This window comes from Acartia tonsa, chromosome 5 (assembly GCF_053477335.1).
Source record: "Acartia tonsa isolate MP-2025a chromosome 5, ASM5347733v1, whole genome shotgun sequence".
NCBI lineage: Eukaryota > Metazoa > Arthropoda > Copepoda > Calanoida > Acartiidae > Acartia > Acartia tonsa.
Genome location: NC_137264.1, coordinates 53,258,173 through 53,284,477, shown reverse-complemented (window position 1 = coordinate 53,284,477; position 26,305 = coordinate 53,258,173). Strand labels below are relative to the sequence as shown.

The window sequence follows — 26,305 nt, the reverse complement described above, 5'->3', positions numbered from 1 at the left end:
ATGCTGGGTGCTGTGGAACCTCTTCTATACTCAAGACTCTATAATTACCTGTCTCTGGAACATGCTGGGTGCTGTGGAACCTGTTCTATACTCAAGACTCTATAATTACCTGTCTCTAGAACATGCTGGGTGCTGTGGAACCTCTTCTATACTCAAGACTCTATAATTACCTGTCTCTGGAACATGCTGGGTGCTGTGGAACCTGTTCTATACTCAAGACTCTATAATTACCTGTCTCTGGAACATGCTGGGTGCTGTGGAACCTGTTCTATACTCAAGACTCTATAATTACCTGTCTCTGGAACATGCTGGGTGCTGTGGAACCTGTTCTATACTCAAGACTCTATAATTACCTGTCTCTGGAACATGCTGGGTGCTGTGGAACCTCTTCTATACTCAAGACTCTATAATTACCTGTCTCTAGAACATGCTGGGTGCTGTGGAACCTGTTCTATACTCAAGACTCTATTATTACCTGTCTCTGGAACATGCTGGGTGCTGTGGAACCTGTTCTAAACTCAAGACTCTATAATTACCTGTCTCTGGAACATGCTGGGTGCTGTGGAACCTCTTCTATACTCAAGACTCTATAATTACCTGTCTCTGGAACATGCTGGGTGCTGTGGAACCTGTTCTAAACTCAAGACTCTATAATTACCTGTCTCTGGAACATGCTGGGTGCTGTGGAACCTCTTCTATACTCAAGACTCTATAATTACCTGTCTCTGGAACATGCTGGGTGCTGTGGAACCTGTTCTAAACTCAAGACTCTATAATTACCTGTCTCTGGAACATGCTGGGTGCTGTGGAACCTCTTCTATACTCAAGACGGAATGACATGGGAGTAACAACGCTGTGCTGCAAATCGCTCACCTTAAATATATATATCATTAAAAAAATGATGTAATGATATCAAATATATATCAATATGTCCGACGAAGCCCAATGTGTACCACTTTTAATTCCTGTGGCGTCATAAAATGAGATTGGGCTTCGTCAATATGTCCTAATGAACTATTTTTATATTTTTTTTTAGATTAAAATTTTTGCAAATAGTTGATAATATTATTTTTTCATTCTATAGATTTAGGTCTATTTTTAACAATATATTAAAAAACATATTTAAAACTAGATTCTGAGAATAAAATATTACACCTAGTCCCAAACCATCTTGAAATATGTATAACTAGCGGCTTTTTTTTTTTTTTTGGGGGGGGGGGTAATTTTCATTTTTTGGGGGGGTTGGGGGTGTCCCACCCTCCAAGAAAACAGTTATAAACCTTCCCGGGACCTATGAGAAGCTACCCTGTAAAGGAGAACCAGATCGGTTCAGCGGTTAGCGAGATCCTTCGCTACAAACAGACAGACAAACAAACAAACAGACATCGTTCTACTTTGTATTATAGATATGTAAATTTCTCCATATTTGTGTGTATATTGTTGTTGATTTTATAAAATTGAAAATACCTTTAGACACGCTCTTTAAGTGGATTTAAAGTATCTCTATCAAATCCTCTTAATATTAGTACAATACAACAAAAAGTATTTTTTTTTAAGCGAAGATTTTCAATAATTAGGGGTCGGTCCGTCCCACCGTGACGATTAGCCCTTTTATAATAAATTAAGACATGTTAGAATTGACCTATTGATTTCAAACTTTGCATGATTATTCTATAGCAGTTAGGTACGATTTAGAAAGCATAGGTACTCTATAATCATTACCCGAAAGTTCAAAAAAGGTAAGTATGTCCTCAAACAATAATTGTCCGTTTGAAAGGAAAGTTCTAGTTGTTTGTTGAATCCAAGACAAAGAAGATGATTAAAGTCCCTCCACAGATTATGACGTCATACGATAGAATTAGAATAGCCAATGAGAGGCCAGTATACACCAATGGTAAAATTTATGCTGGCCTTTTATTGGTTATTCTATCGTATGACGGCATAATCTGTGGAGGGACTCTCAAGACATAGCACATATGGCGTTTTAAAAATAAGTTCAATTATTTTTAGTTGTTTTTAAAGAATATATTTTCTGTGATGTTATTGAGAACCAAAGATATGATAGAATCGAGGAAACTAACAAATAATCTAAATTATTCTTCAGAGAAGTGTTTAGTGAAAAGGTAAATAGAATGGGATTAAACTTGTTTATTTATGTAACTTCCAATGGAAAATCAAATTTAATGGTCTTAAAAAACGACATTCATTTTAGAGACCATTATTTTAGAGGTCTTTTATACAATACAATAGTTTTTTTTTATAATAATACTTCTTGTAAATTTTTTCTAGAATATTTTTCTCCCTCCTTTTAAGATAGTTTGAGATGATGAAATAGAGAGAATAGGAGAGGAAAAATAGATAAAAGTAGCTCAGTTAAAATTTCATATGAAATTCAATACCAATAACTCATATATTTTTGATAGTAAAAATAGAAATAGATGAAAAATGTAGTATCTTATAGGGATCTAAAGGGATAAGACAATGGCCGATTAATTGATGTAATCCTCAATGAAGACACACAAAACTATCCCTTCTGTAGAATAAAATTAGTGGTTGAAACGTTTGAACACTCAACTTAATAAACCAACCAATCAAAATTCAGTAAAGTCACCAAAGCTGTTAAGCTAACAAATAAGAAAAGTTATTGTAAAACTTTGGGGACTAAATTTCATTCCAACCTGATTTTTTATAAAAATATATAAAAGGAAGAAAGGCAAATTTTATCTTAAATTCAATTTAGTAGCTGGACAAAGTGTCTCAAAAAAATTAGCCCTGTGACGTCATAAAAATGAGGGATTATCCATCTCTTTTTTAGGGCTTTTCTTTCCCACTTATCCTCATATCTCCCTCATATTTATGACGTCACATGGCTGATTTTTGATACACTTTGTCCAGCTAGTTCAACAAGGATGCCAACATTATAAAGTAGCGTAGTACAGAAAATCCTGGAATGGACAAATAGACTAAGTGAGTTAAAGAGCAGATGGTCATGGTCATGGTCATGGTCGTGGTCATGGTCATGGTCATGGTCATAATAATGGTCATGGTCATGGTCATGGTCATGATAAGGTAAAAAATAAGGTTTATGTTTTTTGAAGACCGTCAGGCAGACGGACAAAACAATAGACTAGATGCGCATATGTCATAAATCTTCGCTGAAAATTAATAGTTATTTATCGCATCGTATTATAAACAGCTTTCCGCGGATATAGAATGTACAATTCTAAGATTAAAACCAGTTTTTTTACCCCCGAGGTGCCGAATGCACGGGCTAAAAAACTGGTTTTAATCTTATGATTGTACATTTTTATATTCGTAGAAAACTGGATATAATACGATGCTAGACATAGTTTTTTTCGTATTGATGAGATCCGGTTCTAATCCACCGGTTTCGAATGAATACGAGAAAGTTTATTCCTCAGCAGTCGAGAAAATCACTTATCCCGACAAAATGTTGCTTCGCTTCTAAAACTGAAAAAGAGAGATAAATAGAGGGGAAAAAATAGATAAATAGATATTAAGCTCGAATATATAGAGAGAGAATATGAAAATGAGAGTAAGAGGAATTGTTTTATTGGTTTTGAGACTTCAATTCAAAAGTGTTCATTGACTTTCACTTATTATAATATTAGTTTTTAATGGATATAAAATATACGTGGATATTATGACAGGAGAAAAATTGTCGTCAATTTAGGTTGAAATTTCCCCTCGCTTTTATTGGTCGGGCACTTTAACCAGAAGGGGGGTAGGGGTTGGAGTAAAGGAGGGGGATGAGGGAGATCGTTATTTCAGCCCTCTACAGAGTTTAATGGATAAAAAATATACGTGGATATTATGACAGGAGAAAAATTGTCGTCAATTTAGGTTGCACTTTCCCCTCACTTTTATTGATCGGGCCTTTTATCCAGAAATATGGGAGGGGATGGAGTAAAGGAGTGGGAAGGGGGAGATCGTTATTTTAGCCCGCTACAGAGTTCAATGGATAAAAAATATACGTGGATATTATGACAGGAGAAAAATTATCGTCAATTTAGGTTGAAATTTTTCCTCGCTTTTATTGGTCGGGCCTTTTATCCAGAAAGATGGGAGGGGATGGAGTGGGATGGGGGAGATCGTTATTTTAGCCCACTACAGAGTTTAATGGATAAAAAATATACGTGGATATTATGACAGGAGAAAAATTGTTGTCAATCTAGGGTGCAATTTCCCTTATCTTTTATTGATCGGGCCGTTTATCCAGAAGGAGGGGAGGGGATGGAGTAAATGAGTGGGAAGGGGGAGATAGTTATTTTAGCCCTCTACAGAGTTCAATGGATAATGGATATTATGACAGGAGAAAAATTGTTGTGAATTTAGGGTGCAATTTCCCCTCGCTTTTATTGGTCGGGCCGTTTATCCAGAAAGAGGGGATGGGGTGGAGTAAGGAAGGAGGATGGGAAAGATCGTTATTTTAGCCCGGTACAAAGTTTACTTTTTTTTATAGAACATGGAAATCTGGTTTTGAGATCCAAGTAATAATATATCCAGAACACAGTAATAGTGTCTGACTGAATATGACGTAACAAAAAAAATTAGCCAATGAGAGGCCATTATAAATTTTACCATTGGTCAATAACGGCCTCTCATTTGCTAATTTTTTTGTTATGTCATAATCAGTCAGACACTATTACTGTGTTCATATATCCATATTAGTTTTCTATATATGCACAATAGTAAATACTTAGGGGTTGATTAAAGATGGGAGCGAGGGAAAGGGAACACTTTAGGGCAGGTTGTGCTGTGTTAATAATGTGCAGTTTTATCAGTGATTTATAGGAACAAGACAATGGCTGATAAATTGATGAACATCCCCATGATTATACACAAAATTACCCCTTCTGTAGATTAAAATTAGTGGTTGAAACGTAAGAACACTTAACTTATTGAACTAACCAATCACAATTCTCTAAGGTCTCCAAAGTTGTTAAACCAACGAATAAGAAAACGTCATAAAAATTTGGGGACCAGTGTTTTATGGGTTTTCTGATTTGCTAATGTGATACATGTGCGACAGTGAATGAATACTAAATTCAATATTTCATTTGAGGTTCAGATATATATTCAGATACATATTTATAAGCGAAGCTTTTCTACATTTTGGTTGAGCTAGTTAGTGGGTTAAAATGAAACTTACAGCAGAGTGTGGTATTTCAAGTTTGCATGAAGATTCAAATAACGATAAAGTATAATTGAAAGAGACAGATTAGACATAAAGTTTTGGAATGACAGAAAGAATAATCCAAAAGGTATATTCTTTTATATGATATAGTAAGGTTTTGGATCTCAGAAATTAATGGTCCCAAGGTGTTGTACTTTTCCGGGAAGCTTTATATATTGGGGTTTAAGCTATCTTTGTTAAGCATATAAATAATAATTATGTTATTGTTACGTTCATTGCAGTATCTCATTCATATAGATGAATTTAAAAACAAGTTTTCAGTTATACATTGAATATTTTGTTATTTTTTAAACTAATGATATTCCTAAAGAACACGTGTTTCTTTTATAAACTTTTAGTGCGTCCAATTGTCTTATTGGTAGAACTCATAGACGTCCAAGGGGGGGGGGGGGTAAAGGGGTGATTACCCCCCCTAAATAAAAAAAATGCCTCTTTAAAATAAAGATTACCCCCCCCCAAAAAAAAAATGAGCTTGATGGTGCAGTAGGCATCCCCAAAATTTTTATTTTCAAAATAAAAAAGCTTGGACGCCCCTGGTAGAACTCCTGCGCTTTTATGGATGCTGTCATCCTTGATTCTGTATGCAATATAACATAATTTAGATATATTTTATTGGTATATTTAGAATGACCTATTTATTTATTAATATCTTGTAAGCAATTTTATTCTAAAATTAAGGTATTGTGCTTTTTGGGTAGTTTTAACAATTATTGATTTTTATAAACTAGACAAGTTTTACATTACAGTCCCGTACTTTTTTTTTATATCAATTGTGGCTATCTTAAAACTAAGGTTTTAAAATTTTTTTTTATATTTATTTAAATTATTATCTTTATAATTGTGAATAAATATAAAAGATCAGCTAGATGATAATTGAAGCAAAATTGTTCAAACAATAATGATTTGTTAATTAAAGAGTTTTTAAGGATATTGTGGAAGAAGGGATCATTGGAAATTAGTAAGAATTGGTACCCAAAGCTTTTAAAACACGTTTTCTCATTCTCTAACCTAAAATCTTTGGGTACTTTTATTAAAAACTTGATTGGTTGTTACAAAGTAGATGTCTAAATTTTTCAACCAATAATTTTAATCCCTAATTTATGCTTGATAAACTTACCGAAAGAAAGGCATGTACAAGGTCGGCCTTGATAGTGGCAAGTGGCTTCCCCTTCACAATCACCGTGTACGTCTCGTCCTTGTCTGTGGACATCAGGGACCCGAACCACGACCTCTTGGTCAGCTCTGGCGAGGACTCGGGCGTAGCCGTGGGGTGACTCACCAGGTCTTCTAGATAGATAGATAGATACAGGTTACAAATAAAATAGGATATTTCACAGATAGACAGATAGATACTTATTTATTTGTAGAGCAAATAACTAAATTCATATTTGAAATCATATTAAAAGATCAATGATTAAAATGATTAAATTACCTATTAAAGAATTATTTTAAAAATGAATTCATCTTTTAGTTGACATATATTATTCATGTATAATATTAATAAAAGGTGGAAAACTTACTGAATAAATGTATTTAGTAAAAGGTGTAAAGGGCACTAAAAAACACTCTAGAAAACTACAATTAGCTTCTTAAAAAAAGGCAATATTTATATGATCTATATCTTTCTAAGCCGTCTCTGGAAACATACTTTGTTTAAGTTAATATCTTCCAAATATAAATATTTCAATTTTGTCTTTTTGTAAGTAGCTTGAAATAAAAATTAATATTTTTATGATAAAATTTAAAGTTATAGAAAGTTTTATTTGATAAAAAAACATCGAAATAAATATTTTATTTTTCTCAACAAAGTATCATTTACAACTTTATTTGACATATCTTAGCTTGTAAAATTTAAATATTAAAGTTTCCATTAATATTTAATGACTTGTACAGTGTAGTAAAACACATAAACACTTAGCTTAAACATTAAATATTAAATAATTTTTCATTTACTTGTGGTTTTTCTTCCCTTGCTCTATAGTAGATCTATACAATGTGGGAGTTTTAATTTATTATTTTTGGCGGTTAACCTCAAAGTATATAATCAAGCACAGAAACACCCAGGTGCGTCCAAGCTTTTTTATTTGGGGGGGGGGGTGGGCGCAGGCATTCCCAAGCTCATTTTTTTTTTGGGGGTGGGGGGTAATCTTTATTTTATAGAGGCATTTTTTTATTTGGGGGGGGGGGGGTAAAAATTGAAAATCTAAAATTTTGGGGGTGGGGGTAATCACCCCTTTACCCCCCCACCTTGGACGTCTATGGTCAAACACCCCTTAATTTTGAAATAAATTTAGAATAAGAAGGGTGGGGCTTATAATTTCCTGTTTTGTTTTATATTTTAAGTCTAGTAAAGTTAGGTTATATTGGATAAAAGGTAGCCCTGCAGGCTTAGAGCTCCTAGCTCCCATGGGTTAGGTATTGCAAAAAAGCTACCGCCCCTCCTTATTTTCAGTTTATTTTAAAATAAGGGGTGGGTGGGTTTCAAAGCTCATTTCAAATACACTTTAAGAGAAAGGCTCTTTTTTTTAAGGGGGGGGGGGTGAGGGTTGAGACTTCTTTTCTATTTAAAAAAAAGGGTTTACTTAATACTTATACAACTTAAAATAGATTTCAAGCTTTAAAGACCATTAAGACTTGACAGGTGTAGTGTGGTATTCGGCAACCGTGAGCCATGCCTATGGCACCCCTGATCTGGGGTTCGGTGGAGGGTCAATGGCCCTCCCCCGAGTCCTGGGGAAGGGGTCTGATGACCCCCTCCCTATGCTTACAATTAATGATTGAATCTGTCATGTTTATTATGGTTAACTGTATTCTTAATTCTCCCCCACCCTTTTCAGGGATGGGGGATCATTATTGCCCAAACTGACCACTGTATATGTATTATAATGCTTTTATGTTATGATTATTTATTCCTATCCATGTATTTATTGTTTGTTGTATATAGCTTTAGTATCCTTTAAACCTTCAATAAAGTGACAACTGAAATAGATGTTGATTATTATCTAGTGAATGCTAGAGAAGCGTAGCTTCTCTATAGTAAGGTGTCCACGTCTGATGACTGCCGTAATCTAATTGAACTCCGGTGTCTGCCATTTATCCTCGGCGGATACCACAACTTTGGTGACAGCTGTGTGAGATTACGGCAAACCACAAGTGTAGAGCAGACGCGCATCTGAGGCCAAGGTACTCCCAGCAGTGAAACTGGCAAAACTGACACAAGCAACCTGAATTACCCACCCTGGACAGCAAAGTCTAACTCTGCATCCGGCAGTTGTGGAAGCAAGACAGCGAAACCTGACGAAGAACCGCGAGAAGCGCCGACACCTAACGGAGAATCGAGCGTTCAAAGGGCTGAAACAGGCCTGCGGACCGGCTGAAACAAGCCAAATAAGTGTAAACGGCTGCAAATAGGCCAACTTACTGCAAGAGATAGCAGGATCCGAACCAGCGGCGCTAGCAGGACGGGACATTCCCTGCCGCCATCAGCCGGATTTGGATCAGCGGCGCTAGCAGGACGGGACATTCCCTGCCGCCGATAGGCTGAAACATGCCACATAGCTGCGAGCTGCGAGCCAACATACGAGTGTAGTGCACCAAAACAGAGAAAACTACGTCAACTCCAAGTATCCTGAGAGGCTACAACGCAGCCGCCCATCTAGAAAAACAGATATTATATCACATTTGCAGGGATTACCACCCTGGTGTGATGGCTAAACAATAGATTTATGAGCAAAGCTTGGCAAACAAATTGTTGTGTTGTGATAAAACTAAAAATAGAACAGGCTTGGATTTATTGTGTATTGTGATAACAGCTAAAAATAGAACAGGGTTAGTAAACAAATCTGTTATGTAATTGTGATAAGGACAAAAATAGAAGCTAGATGTAATATAATAAAGACCCTGATACACAATCAAAATCACCTCAAACCTCCAGCACAACAACAATACACCCCTTATTCCAGAGGAAGGGGAGGAGCCCCCCTCCATTGAAGGCAAATACAATCAGGGTGATATAATAGATAAGCCTAGGATTAAGAAGAAAAGGCACTATTACACCAGCACACAGCTACCCCCCCCTCCCTCACAGGGAGAACGGACGGAGTTACCCCCGTCCCCTCACGCGCTTTCCCCCTTCCTACCCACACTAGACTAAGTCCGTCTGTAGTGTGGGGCTAGCGACCGGGCACACAGAGCGCCTTTCACGGGTAGCGCAACAGAGTGCGGAAATATCATAAATTCAACGGACAAAGCGGACCAATGAGAGAGCGAGTTGAGGGAAGGTGCGCGTTTTCCCCGTGTGCGCGGATTTGACGGTGCGTACGCGCGTTGCGAGGACAGGAGATTTCACGCACACACACACACACCGGAGCGGAGCTACTTCATAGCATCCAACAGGGGTATTTTTAGCAAATAAAGAATTACAAGCTTCCCTCCTTCTAGCTCTAGTGTGATAAAGGAAAACCCAATCAGTTCCTGACAGCAGTTCAGACCCTCAACATCTACCTATTCTACAACCTCAGACCCCAACTAGTGCCAAAGTACAGCTAAGTTATACAGTTGTAACTAAACTACCAACCTAGTGATACAAACAGTGTTGGCTGTTAGGCTAGGAAGCCTCAAGTGACAAACCATTCATTTTTAGTACTGTATAACTTTGTGTCCCGCCGTTGAACCGTTGACCCGATGGACCAGCCGCAAGCCCCAGGAGGTGAACAAGCCCCAGGATGGCTCCAGGATGACCCTCAGCCGGCCCCAGCCGAGTACCGCAAGCTGATGTTGAGCAATCTGCCGGAGTATAGAGGGCCGCCCAAGCAATCCTGGTCGTCACATATCCGCAGACTCGAGATGTCATGGGCGGCTTACCGCGTGCCACCTCATGATTCCCTCAACCGCCGCAACGCCCTCCTACTGTCACTGGTAGGGCAAGCGGCGGAAATGGCGTCCCATCTGTTTGGCGAGGCAGGCCAAGCCTTGACCTACGAGCAGGTCAAGGCCGAGTGTGAAATGCTATTTCGTCCTGCTTTTGAATCCCAAACGCTTAAACAAGCGTTTAGGGATTACAAGCAACACTCGACAGAACCGATACAGGCGTACATATCCACTAAATGTGCCCTGTATCGGGACGCCTATAGCCATGAGGATCTTGAGTTGTTGGTGGACGAATTAAATTGTGGAATTCGTAACGCCAATGTAAAACGCATCATGATGGGACATGAAATTACGAGTGTACCTGAGTACACTCGTAAGGCCATGTTTACCGTCACCATGATCACTAAGCAACTGAAGGAAGGTGTGTGCCTAGTGGACTCTACCGACGGGCTGACTGGATCTGCCAGCATCCAGTTGCCCCAGTATGATGAGTCGGAGCCAATGGAGATTGGCGCCTTGGCTCCGGGTCTCCACCAGATGGGGAAGGTCGCTCCAGATGACAAGGTTCCAGGCCGCTGCTTCCGCTGCCAGGGGAGAGGCCACCGAGCTCGAGACTGCCCAACGCCTGTGGAAGTTAGCCTAGAGGAGAGACGCACCCAGCCACGCCGTGACCGTTCTGCCAAGTGTGAGCGTTGCCACTATGACGGTCCCACGGCGGCCGATTGTAGAGCTGACTGGGCCCAGGTAGCCAGCCGCAGGCGCACCGCCGATAAGGGTGCCCCTCCAGGGAAGCCCAGCAGAGTGGCCCACATGGAAGGGAGCGCGCCCCCAGCACCACAGCAGCAAGCAGCCGCCCCCAAAGCTGCGGACCGAGCCGATGGGATGCCGCAGTTTGGGACTGTCCCAGCTAGGATCAACGTACTGGGCGGCGCGGCTGAACCCAACCGGGTTGGCCTAGGCTTCAGTCTTAACCATCTGGGGCCAGAGCTGATACAATCCAACAACATAGCCGAGCCAGAGGTGCTGAGGCCCCAGCCTTTTAGCCTCAACATGATGGAACCTGTCCGACTGAGCCTACCCAGCAAGAGTGGAGGGGCGCTACCCAGCGTCCCTGAGACGGTGTACGGGGAGGCCCTGGCGGCCGCTGAACGAGAGAGGCGAGAGGCGCTAACCAGCGCCTCAGCATCGATGTATGGGACGCCACCCGGCGTCGCCACCTGGGATGACGGGGGGGTGCTATCCAGCGCCTCCCACCTGGTGCCTGGGGCGACAACCGTCGCCGCCACCGAGATACCTGGATCCTGGAACGAGCCAGCCTCCCACCTGGTGCCTGGGGCGACAACCGTCGCCACCGAGATACCTGGATCCTGGAACGAGCCAGCCTCCAACCTGATGTCTGGGGCGACAACCGTTGCCGCCACCGAGAGACCTGAGTCCTGGAACGAGCCAGCAACCCCAGAGGAAGGGGTGACACCCATCACCCCCAGTCAGCCAGCGCCACCAGCCTGCAGGGAGAGCCCAGCTACATGCCATCCAGAGCCCCATGCCAGCCGAAGGAACCCAGCTGCTCAACACCAGGATAAGTTGAATTTGTTAAATGTGTTGTATCCAAGCCATTGTAAAACCCCAGCCTTGCCTGTGCCCCCTGCACCAGAGGCTGGGGAGATTGAAATTTGGGAAAATAAGGACTTGCCTGTGCCACATGCACCTGAGTTCCTAGGGCAGGGGAGGGAAGTGAGTAAGGGCGAGCCTGTGCCACATGCACTTCAGCCCCATGCCACTGGGCATGCCTTGGACAAGGGAAGGGAGCACTTGGGGCTAGGGGAGCCGACACCCAGGCAAGTGCCAGTTGCTTGCCAGTCTGTCATTGGGGAGGGTATCGGGGTGCCCCGGCCGCACAAAGATAACGCTCAATGGAAACTTGTATCTAGCCAGGAGCAGCCCAGCCGTGTCCAGCCACAAGAAGCAGCCGTGACCAGAGCTGAAGATCCCCAGCCGCGGGTGCGAGGTAGATGGTTGCCTGGAAGCCTCTCCCATTGGTGGATGGTCCTGTGGGGCCTCCTGCTGGCAGCCGTGTGGCCTACAACCAGCTACGTCCTGGTGGGATGGGACTGTGCCAACCCCACCCATGTCACGTCCTACAATAAAGAAAAGATGTGTAACACGGAGCCCCTACACCAGGAGGTGCCCCTGGGCCATGAAGTGCACGTCCTGCAGCAAGTCAAGGTGAGGGAAACAACCGGGTACAGTCATGACCGCCCAGGTAGGCCAGGACCGCACTCTGGCAGACCCCGCGGCCCCTCAGGAGGACAGGCCGCTGCCCAGACGATCCACCTGGCAGCCAGCGCCCCAGCCGCTGCCAACAACAACCAGCAGGCCCCAATGCTGACCGTTCCAGCAACACCTGTGCCACCAGCCAACCTGACACCTGCTGGCGCTGACCAACGTGTCCAACCCAAGCCAGCCTCTGCCTTCTATCCCACATTGGGAGCCCATCAACCCTGAGAAACACTCACCACTAGGATTCCATTGAATCATTATCGTTTGTACATATCTTAGCCCTAAGGAGCGGACCGAAGGCCTCAACCACTGTCGGAAGTCTGGTAGGGAAACCCTCTCCCAGCCTTCCGAGGGGAGAGTTGTGGTATTCGGCAACCGTGAGCCATGCCTATGGCACCCCTGATCTGGGGTTCGGTGGAGGGTCAATGGCCCTCCCCCGAGTCCTGGGGAAGGGGTCTGATGACCCCCTCCCTATGCTTACAATTAATGATTGAATCTGTCATGTTTATTATGGTTAACTGTATTCTTAATTCTCCCCCACCCTTTTCAGGGATGGGGGATCATTATTGCCCAAACTGACCACTGTATATGTATTATAATGCTTTTATGTTATGATTATTTATTCCTATCCATGTATTTATTGTTTGTTGTATATAGCTTTAGTATCCTTTAAACCTTCAATAAAGTGACAACTGAAATAGATGTTGATTATTATCTAGTGAATGCTAGAGAAGCGTAGCTTCTCTATAGTAAGGTGTCCACGTCTGTCGCACTGCCGTAATCTAATTGAACTCCGGTGTCTGCCATTTATCCTCGGCGGATACCACAGTAGAACTCCACATCGAGAGATTTTAGCTAATTTTGTACACAGAATGAATATTAGTAGATAGAAAGATACCTTGTAATTTTCTTCTATGGAATCTTGGACTGCCAAGGAAATTGTTCTTTAAACTGTTTAACCGTGATCTCCAATGGACCTAGAAAAATTGTAATTTATTACAATTATAGAGTAGCTGCGCTATCCAAACTATAAACCGTCTGTCCGTCACTAAGGTTATTTAAGTTACTTAATTAATTATAGATCTAGATCTGAAAGTAAAAAATAAAACGGCTATCAGATGCTATTTTTTATGTCTATGATACACAAATTAACCTTGTGGGATAATACATTTTTTTGCTTAAAAATATACAGAATTTCAAAAATTTATGTTTAATATTACTTATGATAATAATTTATTCTTTTATATTACTTAGTTTATATTGGTGCAAATAATCCCCATTCTGTAAAATTTATATAGACGAGAGTCTTATTGCCCTAGTGTTAATTAAAACTTGGGTCATCATACAAACAAAAATGCACATTTATTTTACCTGTGATGGAGAACCAGGGGGTGTTGGAATTAACTGATCTGTATCAACATTACTCTAAAATATTTTTTTTATAGTCAGTTTACTATAAGCCATGTTGTATTTATTTACTAAGAGCCCAGGGATGTCAAAATTAACTTATCTGTATCCACATTACTATATATCTTATATTAATTTTACTATAACCTCTTTTGCATTAATTTACTATGAGCCCAGGGATACTCTGTATACTCTAAAATACATTTCATTTTCAATTTAATATAAGCCATGTTATTTTGATTTACTAGAAGCCCAGGGGTATTGGAATTTACTGATCTGTATCTAAATTCCTCATACATTTCCTACATTTCAAATTCAGTTTACTTTCATTCATTTTCTGAATAGATTAACTAAGATCCAGATGATAATTTCTAATTAAGATTTATTAAATTCCTTTTCAAAACCTATATAATGTTGGATGTAATCATCTTTTTTCTCTAAGAATGTTGATTTTATCATTTGACAAAAAAAGAGTTTTCGGAAAAAATGAACAGAAGAAAAAAAAAGGAAATAACTGGAAAAGTTTTTACCTCGTTATTTGTGGAACTATTCTTCTCTTGTCTGGCCAACTTGGGGGAGGGCAGGGGGGAGGCTGGGGGCACAGGAGAGGGAGAGTGGGAGGGAGGACCCAGGGAGGTCAGGGAGCTACCACTTGGCTGGCGACGACGATTACTGAAAAAATTGCAAAATTTAAAAAAAATTGGATAAAATTCTAAAATGTTTTTGTTATATAAATCTTTTATACCATGTACATGAATGATATTTCTGATATATACAATTTATTCTAAAAAAATATCAAACCCAAATTCCTAACCTAAGCAAATCTAACATAAACGGCCTGGGTATGACAGGTGTTACACATTATTTAACTGTCAAATAATTAGACGGACAAACCAAAGTTATAGAATTAATACGCCGCTGGTAAAACAATTTTAAAACAGAGGTCCAAACCAAATATAATGGGACCATATCAATATTACTGGAATTATTATAATAAGAAAAGGAATTAGGGTATTAAGAAGGAAAACTTTTTCTATTTGTTTTTGTCCTAGTTTCATAATTGTTCTTTAGTCCCAAATTATCAAAAACTATCACAACCCACGGAAAAGTGTAATTTTATCTATTTTAAGATGTCCACCTACTCTATAGATATGGGGTACCAGTATTAAAGAAAAGTCTTACAATATAAGGAAAAATATTGCTTAAAATTGATGGACGACACATGTAAAAAATTTAGTTAGCTTTTAATCATTATTTAATCTTGATTATACTTTTAGATTTAAGTAATTTGCATTTCATCAAATTGTCGTTAGCATGTTATTGCTACTACTCTATTTATGGACATTTTTGCCCTTGTTGAACTTTTTCAATTCATACATGAAAACTAAATTAATTAAACTTACATAAAAAAGCATAAATTGTGCATTTTTATTGTGTTTTATTTCTAACTAAAAGCATTAAAATTTTGCGTAGTTTTGGAGTTAAGGTACTGATTTAGACATTTATTCTGACCATAGGTAAATGATTAATTAATTTAAGTTTGAAAGAGGACGTACAATTATAGAAAAGCTTCAATTTAAAAATAATAATTTTTAAAATAATATAACAATTTCAGCACTTAATTTCAGCCCAATTCATTTTCTTTGGTAGTTCATTTTCTTTGGTAGCTAATATATGAATATTTAATATTGTTTAATTAGGTAATTGTTTCACATACTATTTATAGCGGGGAGGGAGTTAACAATGAAACTTGAATAAATTGACAACCCTTTCTTTCTCCTATATTTGTTTACTAACAATTTTAATGAGTTTCTGTCCTTTTTTTTGCTTGACAGGTGGTCACGTGTCCCAGCTATAGTTACTATACCTGAGCAGTGGAGTTCTGGATCCTGCCAGCACATGGCAGGTGTCCCAGCATAGTTACTATACCTGAGCAGTGGAGTTCTGGATCCTGCCAGCACATGGCAGGTGTCCCTGCTATAGTTACTATACCTGAGCAGTGGAGTTCTGGATCCTGCCAGCACATGGCAGGTGTTCCAGCTATAGTTACTATACCTGAGCAGTGGAGTTCTGGATCCTGCCAGCACATGGCAGGTGTCCCAGCTATAGTTACCATACCTGAGCAGTGGAGTTCTGGATCCTGCCAGCACATCAACCTCTCTCCGGCGTGGCAAAGCAGGACTAAATAGAAGCAGGTGATGTAAAGCACATGACTAATATCATACGTGGTTCATTTAAAGCATTAATTGCAGCGCTTTCACAAAAAGTACACTGTTAAGCACTGATAAACCCAAATCTATTTTTTAGATAACTTAAAAGTAAGGGAGGGTAGTTTTTAGTTTGTTTGTTTAATACGTTAGGTTAGGTTATAATGGGTACTAGGTAGCTCTGCAGAGGTACATTGGGACCTCATTAAAAAAATAAGGGGGTGGGGGTACAGTGCTCAACAGGCCCTGATTGTGAAAGCACCTTATTTGCAGAGATCAGGTGATAGGGTCAATGGAAATTAATTTATTTTTCTCTATATTTTGGGAAATTCAGCATTGGGTAGATTATAATTTTTGTAAAAAGAGAAATGTAAATCAATTTAATTGCCATTATCAGCTCTGGTTCTATTTAATAGGCAAGGGGGGGCTGGGTTCTGACACATTTGCGTAAACCTGGTATATAGGCTTTATCTTTAAAGATAAAATCATTCTTATATGATGAATTTTCCCAAGTTTTAAGATTTTTTGGATAGGCCTCCAGGTTCCGGAGCTCCAGGCCTCCAGGTGCTCTCTGTACAGGTAAAAAATAAAAATATTTTTTTTTTTGGAGAGTTAGAGGTCAACTTATAAAACAAAATATGCATCTTTTTGAATGTTATTCACATATCTGAAGAAAAAACATACATATTTTGTTTCATAAGCTGACATCTAACTCTTTAAAAAAAAAATTAGTTTTAATTTTTACCTGTACAGAGAGCACCTGGAGGCCTGGAGCTCCGAAACCTGGAGGCCTATCCAAAAAATCTTAAAACTTAATAACTTAATATTTAATAACCTATCTTCTCAGTCCAAAGATAAAGCCTATATACCAGGTTTACGCAAATGTGTCAGAACCCCGCCCCCCCCCACCCCTCTAAAAGTTAAGAACCAATATAACAAAAACTATGACTTCTGTTTAAGGAAATACTGCAAATTTGTATCGGTTTTTTGTTTTTCTAGTTGAAGCTTATAGCATTTTAAAATTAGTATATATTCTAGAAATTATTTGTATTTGAATAATACTCCTTGATAAGTGCTAGTATTCTACTATTTTAATATTTATTTAAAAGCTTCTAAATACTACATTTATTTTTTAGCGGTTTTAAAACATTTAATTAATAATTATGGGTATAGTCCCTTTCGTGGCAACGCACCTTAAGGAGCGATTCTTCATATTTTTCACAGTAGCTTTTCTCCTATTTCTAGCCCCTGCGGGGGGCTCTAACTCTTCGGGGCCAATTAACTAACCCGGTGGGGCAATCACCTAACCCAATATAATCTAACCTAACCTAAAATAACCTATGAAAAGTCATTTTAAAAATACGACGAATCTCTCCTTAAGGGGCGTTGCCACGAAAGGGACTATTCCCATAACTATTACTAAATAAGATATTGAAAACAAAAATCTGTTTAAAATCAAATAATTTTGTTTATCTGTGACATTTAAGTAAAGATAAAAAAATCAAGTATTGTTATTTCAAAATTATTTTTTAAAAATAAAACTTTACTTTTACCTGTAAAGCTGTCTACGTGGAGTTAGTGGGGAACCCTGCAGGTTTCAAATAGTTGGTATTACATATTTTAAGAAAACAAAGATATCAGCATCCAAAAGTAGCGGAACATTAAGATCACCAGTGGAAATACAGACAAATAAATGTTCAATGGTCATAATTTATAAATGTAGAATACAGCAGAAAAATCTTTTACATGTGTTCATCATTGCATATAAATGTTTATCTATAATACAAAGTAGAATGATGTCTGTCTGTCTGTCCGTCCGTCCGTCTATCCGTCCGTCCGTCTGAAGCTTAAGATCTCGGTAACCACTGAACCGATTGGATTCTACGTTTCAGGTAATATACCTACTGGTCCTGTGGTGGTTTTACGCTATTTTCTTTGGGGATGGGACACCCCCAACTTCCCCAAAAACAAAAAAATCCCCATCCCATTTTTTTTTGTAGGAGATATCCTTGGTTCATTTTTTTTGCAGGAGATTTCCTTGGTCCTTCATATATTTTTTTTTTACGAATTTCATCTTAACTTTTTTTTTTCATCTCTTGGGGCAAAGCCCTTAGAGGCTAGAGGCGAAGCCGCTAGTATATATTATAGAAATAAAATATTTATATTTCTGTGGCATGAATGGAACAAGTAAACTATATACTGTATATTTATTAGTATGTTGAATGTTCACAAAAAATCAACAGTATCTCTTTAATAACACCCGTGAAAATCATATTTCCCCCAGAGATTGACACGGATTGACAATGTCAATTTTAGAGTAATTAAATCTACTTTTAGAGAGTGTTAATGTTTATAGTACAATACTTTAGCGGACATACCTGTCTTATAGAGAAGCTTTGATAAGAAAATTTAGGAAGGAAGATAAAATTCAAAATAATTTTGAATTGCATAATACATACATGGCGTTCACACTAAGTTGGTTGGGTGGGGTAAAACTACCAAGTAAAATACACCCCCCCCCAAAAAAAAAATTCTTAGGGGGAGTAGGATAAGATACCTCTTAATGATCTATTGGGAATTTGAGGGTATTGTTATGTTTTACCCCATTTAATGTTTTACCCGAAGCAGCATATAGTGACTATAAAAATATGAGGTCAAACAATACGATGATAGGCCACAGTGGCGTGCGAAGACCTTTGTCTAGGGGGAGGCATTTTGAAGATTTTGTGAAATTTTGCCCCCCCCTAAATCAAAGTGCCCCGGGGGGGCACTTTGCTTTAGGGGGGGGGGGGGGCATTTTGATTATATATACTAATTTTAAATAAGGGCGTTTTAAGGGGTGGGATTATTTGATTATGGGCCTTCTAGTCCTTATCCCTTCTTTCCCATCCCTATTTCCCATTTATATCCCCCTCTCTTCCCCCCCCCCATCTCTTCTCCCCCATCCCTTCTCCCCACCCTGCAATGACCGAAGGGAAGCGAGCTAGAAATCATCTTCGATAAAAAATTACAGAAGATAATTTAACCTTTACCCCCCCCCCCCCCCCCACCACAAAACATTTTTTATGGGTGGAAGGGGATGTTATAAAATCTCAGCAGGAAGGATGAATAACCCCATTAAAAAAAAATTTTTTTTGGGGGGGAGATAAAACACTCATTTTGGAAATAATTTATCAAAAATAACCTAATATGTAAAACTGATTTTAAATATTTCTTTATTGTATGACAACAAGGATGACAACATCTTTAAGTAGCAAAGCACAAAAAATCATTAATAAGAATACAGACAAGTAGATTTAAAGAGCATCTGTTGAAATAAATATATATTTTAGGTAGAAAAAGACACAAATCCTTTTTCCTGTATTGTGTGATGACAGTCAAAGTAAATTACATACTGGATGCTCGAAACAGCGAGAAATTTTATTTTTTTTTAATATTATAATCCACAAAAAAATTTATTGTACCATAAAAACCAAAGATATAAAGAACTATGTAAAAAATAAAAAAAATTACTTGTCCTTTCATCTACAGATATAAAAATCTCTTAGAAATATGGAAAACTTTGGGATATAGTCTCTTTTGTGGCAACACTAATTGTAATCTATATAAGGGGTAATTTTGTGTATCATCATTGGGGATGCACAAAATTTCTTTGGTAAAAAGTTTATATTATACAAAATAAAATACTTCCTATTACCTGGTTTGTTATGTTCAGTGAAAAGAGATTATAACCTAATTTCTACACTTATTAAAAAATTTGGTAAGGTTAAATAAATAGTAACTGTCTGTTTGCGAAGCGCCAAATTTTTTTTTTTGAGTATTTCTTGATCTTTTTTTTGGAAACTGGGATAGTTTTGCTTTTTGTAGGGTAGGGGGCAAAAAGGGGCATTTTTCAACATTTAGGGGGGGCAGGGGGGGGCGATGGCTAGGGGGGGGGGGGGGCAGAGGGGGGCGTTTTGGTCGCTAGGGGGGGGGGGCGATTGCCCCAAATGCCCCCTTCGGTTCGCACGCCACTGATAGGCCAGTATACATTGTATTGGACCAATGGTAAAATTTATACTGGCCTATCATTGGATATTAGTATTGTATAACGTCTTTTTCTATTGGCACTATAAGCTGAGTATTTTTTCCTTAGAAGGAAGGTATACATGCCCCTCCCTGTTTTGAGGAAGGCAAACTCCCCTCTACCACCTCTAGTTTACGCCTATGGTTACATAATATGAAAGGTCAATGTTCCCTAAAATTGAAACAGTTATACTCATACCTAGAAATTATTCAAATTTCAAAAGTCAGGGATAGGATTATGATGGCTAAATATTATGATTAATATAAATCAGACACTGATTAACATCATTCACCTATCTATCTATTTTTCTTTTTCATGCATATATGTTCTTTTTTTTTTAATATTATGTTCAAAAAATCTTCTAAAATATTAGTAAAAATCCTTTAAATTAAATTTATTTTCAACTTTAGTTTTACATTGACATCTGAAGAGTGCAAACATGCACGAAACAATTTGTAATGTCTGAATAAATATGTAAAATTCATATTTTGTTTGTGAGTTAACCTCTTATATATGTTCTTTACTCTATATATTTAACTATCTACCTAAATCTATTTCACTTTCTTTGTCTATATCGTTGTATCAATGGATGTAGAATATACGTGGTTACTATGACAGGGGAAAAATTGTCATCAATTTAGGCTGATATTTGCCTTGTCATTTATTGGTTAGTTCGTTTTTACAGTAAGAGGGCAGGGGATGGAGTAAAATTGGGGGGGAGTGGTGAGGATTATTATATTAGCCCGCTACAAGCTTCACTTCATTAGAAAACATGATAATCTGGTGTAAAATCTAAGTGATGATAAATACATTGTTGTAACTAACTTCAGAAAATGGTATAAACTATTAAAATTAAGATTGAAATGTGCAGAAACTATCTATTTTTTTTACACTAAACTGATTTAATTAAAGATAACAAATATATGTTAAAAGAATCAAAACAAAATCAATTAAAATACTTTTGAAAACCTTGAAAACCTGCAAACTTTAAAGAATAAAATCTGTTAAAGAAATATGCATAAAAAATGTTGAAAATTCTAGATTTCAAATGATTTGAGAGAGATGAATAATGATTTATTCAAAATTTTGCATCGCCGCCGTATGGATGGATAGTATAGGAGAGTTGGAAAGTCTTCATATACATTTAAATAAATCTTTGAGGATTTTTTTGGTGCTTCCAAAAAGTGCAAATGGAGCACTTAACCCCCACTCCCATTAATATTAAAAAAATTAAAATAGGGGGTGGGGGAGGATTTTCTCCTTATGCCTATCCCCTGCAGGGCCTATTCCTGCGGCTTTATACCTTAAGGAGCTACCTAGCACTGATTGTTATTGTTTGATTTTAATAAATAATTAAACTTTTTTTTTTTTTTGGGGGGGGGGGGGGTAAAAGTATCAACTATTTTAGTGTGCGGCTATGCATTTATACTGATAAGCAAATAGCCTAAAACATGACTCGGATCAATATAAAGGTACCATAGAAAATGTAGGTTTAATGGTTTCCGAGATTTTACTGGACAATATCATAAATGTACAAATCATCTCGTTTTTCTTTTATATAAGAATACAAATAAACAGAAATTAAAATCTTATTAAAAAGCTAGAAATATAAATATGAATGAATCTAATCCCTCTTTATTTCATTTAATGAGAAACGTTCTCTATAGAAAAACAAGGATGACAACATCCATATAAGCGAAGCACTGAAACGGTAGGACAAACGGACATGAACACTTATATAGTGTCATAACTGAATAATCAGAATATAAATGTATAAGAGTCGAAGCAAAATTGTAAGTAGATTTGTTGAAAAACTGCTTTATACAGAATAATGTTTATGGACATACTTACATATTTAGGACTTAGTTAAAGAGTTGCTTCGCTTATAACATTATACTTTGTTGTCCCAGGAATCAATATACCATAAATAAGATCAATCGGATAATTTGATCAAATAAAAATTTGTTAAAAAAGTTTAAAAATCAACATGTTTTAAATGGACGTACGGTCATTTTGGTAATGATTATAGAGTTGCTAAGCTTTCTAATTCGTACCTAACTACTAAAGGAATCACCATTCAAAATTTGAAATCGATAGGACAATTCTAACATGCCTAAATTAACGAAAAAAGGTATCCGTTACGGACGGACGGACCGACCCTAATTATAGAAAAGCTTCGCTTTTAAAAATACATATTTGATATTTTAGATAGAGAGAAAATAATATCAAATAGGAATGAGAACATTAATAAGTAGCGAAGCTAAAAATGTGAAAACAACTATTTATAAAATCCAGAATACTCAAATTGAGCTAAAATAAATAAGTTACAGAGAAAGTTTCATATAAATTATGGACGCATTTCTAATTTATAACATCCAAGTAATTCATATTTTCAGAAGAAAAAAAACACTACATTACCCCCCCCCCCCCCCCCAGACATTATTGTTGTCGCAATCTTCACTTGAAATATAAGAAGCATATCTAGACTGGCTAAAAAGCAAACCACATTTCTCCCTTTTCAATGTATCTATCTTTAAAAGGAGTTGAGAAAATAAAGTGGGACACAGGCGGACATACATTCGGAATTATGCAGTTGCCACACTTCTAATAATGTGCATTTGACACTCGTTCAGCAATGTGTCAAATAAGATTTTTCTCTTCACTGAAATACAAAATCGTTGCTAGCATCCTTTGAGAAATTAATTGAAATTGCATTTTATATTCAAAATTAAATAAGTTTTAAAGCGAAGCTTTTATAAAATTCTAAAATTACATTTTTTAGGGGTGTTTTTTTTTAGAGTGAATGTACCCTATTCACCAAAGAACCATATCGTTTGGGAGATCCAAATCTACAGACTCATGGAAAGATCAATAAAATGATCATTTACAACAGTTTGACATTAACAAAGCATTTGATACAAGTGGTGTATAACAGTAGAGTGGTGTATAGAGTTGTCAAAACCCTCCTTAAAATTGAAATAAGGAAGGAATGCCTTTCTCTTTTTTTATCCTAATGTTTTCACACCTCCCTGTAGAATTGCTGTGCACACCACTGTTTGATACACACAAACTAATTATCTTCCTATTATATAAAGTAGTAAGCGTTTTTTGTCTGTCCCGAAGGATCTCGCTAACCGCTGAACCGATATTGTTCTCCTTTAAAATGAACTCCTTATAGGTCCTGGAAACGTTTTAAACTATTTTTGGGGAGGATGTCTTCAACCCCCCCTCCCAAAAAAAAGAATATTTGTTTTACTCTTTTAAAATCCAAATTTAAAATGAGATGAGGTCGAACGTTGAGTGCCCCTAGAGGCTTCTAGGGGGGGGGGGGGGCGTAGCCGCTAGTTGTGATAAAAACTATTCCTGGCTGAGTTGGCTGTACGTCGTGCCGTTCATCTTACAATGGTCGACTCGTTTCCGGGGGGGATCTTGGCTTCCACAGCGGGAGCGTACCATCACCTTCATAGAGAGCTAGTAATTAAAGGATAGATTGTTAGAATAATAGAATAGATTGTTAGAATAATAGGATAGATTGTTAGAATAATAGGATAGATTGTTAGATTATCAGACTGGTAGATTCATTAACAGATATTCAAATGGATAGATATTTTGTAATGGAGGATAGCTGTCTATAGTGCCCTAGCAAATAGGGGATAGATGTCACCGCGTTTGGCTTACGTGTTCTTTTGACGGCATAGTAGAGAGATAGAGAAAATAAAACCCCTAGAAAAGAGAAGGTGTTTTATGACGTCAATAGAATAGGCACGTCAAAAGTAGTGACATCTATCCCTATTTTGCTAGGACACTATAGACAGCTACAATGCAATGGAGGGGCGGTTTTGAAATTGTACCTTCCCAGATAGATGGTATTTAAATTATAGATTGATAAAAAATCAAAGTCATAAATAGATAAAATTAAAAAAGAATCAACCCAAAAAGACATCTTTAGTATATAAATATGAAGAGTGGCCAATGGCTTTATTCCCGAAGCTTTATATAGTTAAATGGTATCATACTGGCCTACCATTGGTCAATCATGATGTAATTTAGTCTGTGTATTGGCCTTAATTGGTCATTTGTATTAAATGACATATTTTTGATAGGTACTATAAAGATCTTCTCATTTCCCAAATTACCCGCTACCAAAGGCAGAATTTAGCCTACCTCTGTATCATCTTCATAGGACGGTTTTCTCTTCTTTCGATCCAACAAAAGGAAATATATCACTTTTTCTGAAAATAGGAATTTACATGAGGTTTAAATAAATAAATAAATATATATTTTCCACTGGCCGCGTTTTCTTGGCCTACGACAAGCGACTTATATCAGATAGGGTTACTGGCTGAATAATTTACATTTTAAGTTTCTTGAGGGTTCTATAAGATAAATAGAATAGTATAGAACTGTGTAAAGTATCAACCAACAGTCAATAAAGTTACAGGGATCTTAAGAGATAAGACAATGGACGATATTATTTCATATACAATACATCCCTAATGATGATAAAAAAATCTACTTCTTCTGTAGATTAGATTCTTGGATGAATACTTTAGATACTACTTTTTTAGAACCAACCTCTCAAAATTAGAAGCCAAAGTTTTTGAGCAGTTATATAACTTTGGTTACCAGTGTAATTTGGAAATCCTGACTTTTCCCTCTCCTATTTTATAGCAAGATGACTGACATAGCTTCAAACTGTAATCTAAATTATCCATGTCTTGACACAATACAATCTGTCCCGATTTTGTATTACTTTTGCGGAACATGATTGCAGTTACGTCATATTTTTCTTTCCCGAAAAAGGGAAGGGGGGAAGAAAATCTCTTCAAAAGAGATGGGGAAAACCCCCTTTTCTCCCATCTCTTTTTTCTTCCCCCCTTCCCTTTTTTTTCTTTCCCCCTTCCCTTTTTCGGGAAAGAAAAATATGACGTAACTGCAATCATGTTCCGCAAAAGTAATACAATATCGGGACAGATTGTATTGTGTCCCATGTCTTCAGTTTGACACAGTTTCGACCGACACCCAAAAAAATGTATTAGGGAAGTGGGGACTCAGAAGTGGCCCAGCGGATGTATAAAGGGAAACTACCAGCATCTCCTAATACTTTTGTGCAATATTTATGTCATAACTTACTATATATTGCGCACAAGAAATTTGATTTATTTTTATCTACAGACAGAAAGAATTAGTGATACAACATATTTTATCAGAACTTAAGCTTTTTTACACATGCGATGTGTCCGTCTGTAAGATTTGTTTTAGAAACCTCCCCCTTACTCCTTACATTGTTTAAATGTTCTTCATTACCCCTTTAGCATTTCACACAGAAAAAAAAAATTAAAAGGGGGAGGGGGGGTGGAAAGAATGACGAAACAAATTATTCATATTAGTCATTTTTTGTTAGGTTAGGTTAGTACAGTAAAGCCCCGAAGGGTTAGAACCAACCTAATAACTAAATATTTCTATCGAACAAAAATGAAAAAAAAAACCTCTAGACTTAACAACCTTCTCTCCCCAGCGCTTATCCTTATACTAAAGTAATAGGATGTTTGTGTGTTTGTACTGAAGGATCTCGCTAACCGCTGAACCGATCGGGTTCTCCTTAACAGGGTAGCTTCTCATAGGTCACGGGAAGGTTTATAACTATTTTGGGGGAGGGTACCACCACCCTCCTAAGAGAAATCGCCCCTAGAAAAAAATACCCCCCCCAACATTTTTTCTTTCTTTTTCTTTTAAAATCTAAAATAATAAATTGGGGTATCAAATTCGACTCTCCCCTCCTCAAGTGCCCCTAGAGGCCTCTAGGGGGCGTAGCCGCTAGTTTAGTTTAAAGAACTAAGCATGTGGAGTTATTGATCACTTGGCCAACTTTATGTGAAAGCCCCGGTGTTAGAGTTACCTGTATTATGTTCTGGCTTTAATAATTCCACAACTAACTTTTCTCTGTCTTTGAAGCACCCCAAGCTGTTCATAGCCTAAAATAAAAGTGATTAGCAATCAAAAAAATATAAAATTACCTAAAATGCCAAAGATGTAATAATGGATTGGACAATTAACTGTAAATTACTGTACTCCCAAGTTGTGATAAACAAAATCATTGGTGGAAAGGTTAGTGTAACTTTTTACAACTAATAACAGAACGAGTTTATAATTTTTAAGGAAGCAGTACTTAGTAATATATTTATATTTTTTAATAGAATTAAAATAAGATCAAATACAAAAAAATTTTTACCTTCTTTGATAGTCGAATATTATATA

General features: G+C 37.6%; 1 protein-coding gene across 3 annotated transcripts in view; it reads right to left on the bottom strand.

Moving 5' to 3' along the window:
• Positions 1–26,305, bottom strand: part of LOC145319831 (serine/threonine-protein kinase BRSK2-like) — a 199,242-nt gene that overhangs the window by 15,903 nt on the left and 157,034 nt on the right. For 2 of the 3 annotated variants that reach the window (XM_080162196.1, XM_080162198.1), the window contains exons 10-19: positions 25,947–26,022; positions 24,212–24,279; positions 23,414–23,518; positions 17,535–17,572; positions 15,893–15,955; positions 14,305–14,446; positions 13,739–13,792; positions 13,266–13,344; positions 6,336–6,505; positions 781–873 (exon numbers count right to left, since the gene is read on the bottom strand). In XM_080162196.1, the coding sequence (XP_080018322.1) occupies positions 781–873; positions 6,336–6,505; positions 13,266–13,344; positions 13,739–13,792; positions 14,305–14,446; positions 15,893–15,955; positions 17,535–17,572; positions 23,414–23,518; positions 24,212–24,279; positions 25,947–26,022 (888 nt within the window). The remainder of the gene's footprint in view (positions 1–780; positions 874–6,335; positions 6,506–13,265; positions 13,345–13,738; positions 13,793–14,304; positions 14,447–15,892; positions 15,956–17,534; positions 17,573–23,413; positions 23,519–24,211; positions 24,280–25,946; positions 26,023–26,305) is intronic. The other variant, XM_080162197.1, reaches the window with a different exon arrangement.